Genomic DNA, 4,915 nt, shown 5'->3' with positions numbered 1-4,915 from the left:
TTAATTCTCTTTTGTTTTCATAGGGACAAAATATGTTATTAACCCCTCCCCATACTTTTCTTATAAAACTGACTGGGGCGAAGTTATTAAAATATCAAGAAAATTCACCTTGGCTGATCATAAGCATTGATATTGACAAGGAGAAATTTGATGCTGATCACTGTCAGTGTTTAAGGTTATTTTTAGAGTTGTGAAATGAGATCAGCGAGGAGTTTTGCTCTCAATTTGGGGCCCGGGAGAGGTTTCTGTTCCCTAAAAGTTTCTGCGACTTATATAAAGCTAAAGATCCCAAAAAGATAAAACTGTGGCCAGAAAGCGATCTCCCAAAACTGAAAAAGACATTTGAAGTAGTTTCCTAAATTTTCTAGTTGGGTCTCCCATCCCTTGCCTGCAGTGTACAGAGAGATGATGGAATATCTACACAGGTCACCCAAGATCTTCCATGATAGCGAAATATTGTTTTGTAACAGTATGGGAAAAAGTATCCAATTTGAACGCAAAATTACGTTCGATTTTTGAACTCCTTTGTTGTTAGCTTTGTGTCCGTGTGGTTTCAGTGAAGCGATTCCCAGGAGTTAGCTACAGCGGTCCATCTATCTCAATATAAACCTTATATCACAGTGTTTGGAACGAATTTATGACCCTTTTCCATCAGTGTATCCGGTAGCCTCTCGAGCGGACACCCCAACCTTAGATGTAGTTGGAACTAAAAGTCCACCGAATCGCTTCAAATCGACCCAAAAATGACACAGGACACAAAAAGACTAGCAAAGATAGAAAATTTTTAGTCAAAAATCTTTCGTAATTTTGCCTTCCAATCAGATACTTTTTACCCCTACAAAGCCTCATAAACTCTTTTAATTTCGCTGTTATGTAATTGTTATCGTGATGCTTTAACAGGGTTAAATTACGTGACGCTAGTTGCATGTATTACAAAGGTCAACATGCTTCACAGAGCTTGCGCTACCACGGTGGTATGTGAACAGGCTTTGTAGTGTGGAACGCAAACAACACAAATTTGGAAATGCAGAATTGTTAGCCTGCGTAGCTGGCGGTATTGTAGGCGCGCGCGAAAGAAAGTTTTGGCGGCGGAGCCGCTCCCCATTCTCCTCGCGGCTTCGCCGCTCGCTTCTAACGGCTCCGCCGTCAAAACTTTTTAATTCGCGCGCGCCTACAATACCGCCAGCTACGCAGGCTACCGAATTGTTTACAGACTTGTGTTGTGATGCTAAACGGACGCAAGTTTACAGGGAGGAGTTGCAACTCACAATGTCATGCAGATTGACAGGCGCAGCTTCCGTACAAAAACAATACCGACAAATACAATATGCGTCAAGTTGCGCTGCGTGCATTGAAGCGGTAAAAAAAACCTTACTTCGCGTGTCCTGAAGATCGCGTTCATGAACATCAGCTTTGGCATCCCACGATTAAAATTAGGTAAAGTAAGTGGAAATTGATCTTGAACACCATTCAACCAAATCATTGATCCGTTGGACGCAAAATTTGCTGAAGTCAAGCGTGACAGCTCTCACCTCGAGTCTAATTTCCTTTTATAAATACTCACATACCTGTGTCTCCTTTTCGGGAAACCTCTAAATATTTTTGTTTGAAGGAATTGATCCCAGCAATACATTCTTCAGTCGAGCGTACCATCCCAGCTTCTATTCCGAGCTTCATGTTGTCGATGTATCGCTTGAAAGTTTGTGACACCAACTTCATTTTATCCAGTACCAATCGAACACCACTGAGGTCCTTGGGGTGTAAGTTTCCCAGGCCGTACCGGATATCTGAAGACCCCACATTACATATCGGCTGCCAGCAAAATAAATTAGGCCCCATGAGAAAGTCGCCAGCATAGTAATCTCCATCAAAAGGTATTCCGAAATTGTTTTCCAGGTAATGCTTCACCTGAGCAAGAGCCTTCTTCTCGCGCGGCTTCAGTTGCCTGGTATTGACACCCAACGCCTTCAGCTCGTCAAGAAGTTCTCTCGCTGTATCTGAAATTTGCTTCAGGTTGCTTGGATCTGGGTTGTAAGGTTTGAATTTTTCCATCAGTTCTTCGTGTTTCACTCCTCCAGGTTTGAAAATCAACTCTTGTGGGTGAAGCTCGTAGTACTTGTCCTGAACTTTCTGTAGAAATTCATCTGCTTTGGCTCGTTTCGCTTCTTCGGAGTAGTCGCAGCGGCGTGTTTTTCCAGCCCCATCACCGCCTTGCCCGGCAACACTTGGATCACAGTCTTCTTTGGACTTTGCTTTCGTCAGGAGAACTATTCCGACGATAAGAACAATGAGCCCGACCAGGACAAACAGTCCAACCAAGATCATAAGCCGATTTCTCGTATTTGGTAAAGTCATTTTGTCGACCCAAATGTAAGCTTGTGTAAGCGCTGGAACACCGACTAGCGGTACATGTACATGTGACAGATATCACTTATCAGGCTTCTTTACTCCGGTTGTTGACATGTGCGTCAAACTGTGATGTAAACTGTGGCTTTGATCTCTTATTGGTTGCACTGTGCGATTCTAAATTCCCTAGTCACTGTTTATTAATAGGACTGTCAACAAATCGGCTGATTTTAGCCACTTCAAAAATACCGGTATTTTGAAAGGATTCATTCCCCGAAGTCGACGATCTCGTTTCATTATTTCTCCAGAAATCAAAGTTAAAAGTGATTATTGACTACATATATTGACTACAGTCGAACCTGCTGTGTTAAGCGGCAAGGTATTGAGTGGTCAGTTGTCAAACAGTCAAAGTCCCGAAAATTACCTCCCTTAATTACTGACCTCTGTTGAACAGTCACCTCTATTTAATAAGCAGTCGCGGACACTCTTTTCTAAGTCCCAGCGAGCAGTTTCTATCGGTATTGATCTGTTTTAAACGGTCGCTTTATAAAAGGAAACCATTCAAATAATTATGGTAACAAAATAGCATGCCAGGCAATTGAATTTCTAATGACTTGCAATACTGACTATGGGATCTTAGCGTTAATGTTTTATTAATCTGTTTCTATACCATGTTCTCCTTTGACATGTTATACAGTATTTAAAAATACCCCTTTTATTTGGCCTCCATCGCAGACGCTCTTTTGACTCGTCACGCAATCTTTCCTCCACGTGTTAGGTCATGTGGAAGAAAGATTGCGTGACGAGCCAAAAGGTCTGCGAGGTCTGCGAGGGAGGCTACCTTCGACGTGCATTCTGTGCAAGCTGTCACTTAGCCATTCCCCCAGGGCGACCGCTTAGAACAGGTTCGACGGTATATGTATAAATTCCGTTTATTTCCACCAAATTCCTACCAAGCACCGCCAAACAATAGTCAACTTTTCGTACCTTCAGTTTCAAAAACTGACACGGCAACAAGTCTCTTAATAGGTATCTACAGAGAACTACAAACGCATCTGCAGCTACTTCTATCGCCAGCTAGGTCTAAACTACAAAAATACATGTATCGGGCACCGTTTAGGTCTCGCTGTTGCTTTCCTTTGTGATATTTTCTATCCAGCCACTACTAAAGAAAACACATTGACAGTATAAGGGAAGCTTACGAAGAAGAATTTTGACTGTCGAATGTCCCAAGAAATTGCGTCTACATGTACTGGAATCTAGTCAAGAGTGACCGCTGTAAAGTTGTGTTTGGACACGGTCCGAAATCAGTATCATACGATGCGTAATCGACCAATCACTGCTCCGCTGATCCAGTTTAATACGCTGAAGTCTTTCTCGAAGGAATCGACAGGGTATCAGGCATCAGGATTTTCCGACTTGGACAGTTTTATCCCTTCATATACCAAATTCTTCCAAACATGCGTCTCGTAGGGTCTAAAATGCTTCAGCTTTCAAATTTAATTCCCAGTATTAAACCTACAGAACCTACAGTACTAGCTCAGAAAAAAGTCTTCAACGGCGGATGCAAAGTGTTTTCGGCTGCTGTCATGTTTCAGGGGTTAAGGGAACGCACGCAATAGCAATCTGACCCACGCGCGAAGTGCGTGGGTAGAGCGCGGAGCGCGAAAGTAAAGCCCCTTCCCCCCTTTCCCTCCTCTCCTCGCTCCTCTCCTCGCTCCCCTCGTTTTCGCGCGCGCCCTAATCGCTTCTTACTTCCGCATTGCTATGGTTCTCTTTTAAGTTATTGCACTAGCGCCCCTTCCTTTCATGAGTGATTATAGTGCACATGTGTATTCCAACGTTGACTAAACGTCGCTACTTGCGAGTTCCAATTGTAGCCTATTAGCTACATGTGTTACTAATGTGGAAGGTCATGGTGCAACCACGGGTAGGAGGAGCGACATGTTGCGCAACTCAATAAAAAGAATGTTTGGTTTGTCAACGGAGTTGATAACTTAAGGTAAATTGGCTTTGGGGAAATGAACGTAGAGAAAGGTGTTGTAAACTAATCAAAGAAAATTCACACGAAATATTTAGACCCGAAAAAGAGTCGAGGAGAAAGCATTTCCTCCGCCCATAGACCCTATTCAGAAATGTCGGAGGAACGAGGCTAGTACTAGTAGGGCTAAAAGAAAAACTTTTGAATGCAGAGGTCCACACAACGCAGGAATTAAACTTGCTGGTAATTTTGCCGGATCTCTCTTGTGAAAGACCTCGTGTCAGGCGTCACTTGAATGTGAAAATACAAAACTGAATGCAAGGCTGGCACTACGGCAAAGGGCAGATTTATTTGTGGCCAATATTTCGACTAATAGAATTAGCCTTCCTCAGGGCGAGAGCTATACTGAAGGAAAATATAGGGGCTAATATAAATAATATAGGGCTAATATAGGAGCTAATTTGAATGCACACAAAAGGATATTAAATTGTCTATTGAGCGTATTCCGAAATAGCTACCATTTTATTATTATTTTGTTCGTATTCAAATTACGCGGAAAGTAAGCCCTTCTTACCGGTTAAAAATGAA

General features: G+C 42.6%; 1 protein-coding gene across 1 annotated transcript in view; it reads right to left on the bottom strand.

Annotated features, from left to right (window-relative positions):
• Positions 1-3,698, bottom strand: part of LOC146451214 (uncharacterized) — a 29,195-nt gene extending 25,497 nt beyond the window's left edge. The window contains exon 1 of the mRNA XM_085099276.1: positions 1,569-3,698. Coding sequence (XP_084955402.1) covers positions 1,569-2,355 — 787 coding nt within the window. The 5' untranslated portion in view covers positions 2,356-3,698. The remainder of the gene's footprint in view (positions 1-1,568) is intronic.
• Positions 3,699-4,915: the final 1,217 nt, after the last annotated feature.

This window comes from Pavona decussata, unplaced genomic scaffold (genome assembly GCF_977016875.1).
Source record: "Pavona decussata unplaced genomic scaffold, jaPavDecu1.1 SCAFFOLD_391, whole genome shotgun sequence".
NCBI classification, from domain to species: Eukaryota; Metazoa; Cnidaria; class Anthozoa; order Scleractinia; family Agariciidae; genus Pavona; species Pavona decussata.
The sequence above is the reverse complement of the archived record's forward strand: the minus strand, read 5'-3'. Positions and strand labels throughout refer to the sequence as shown.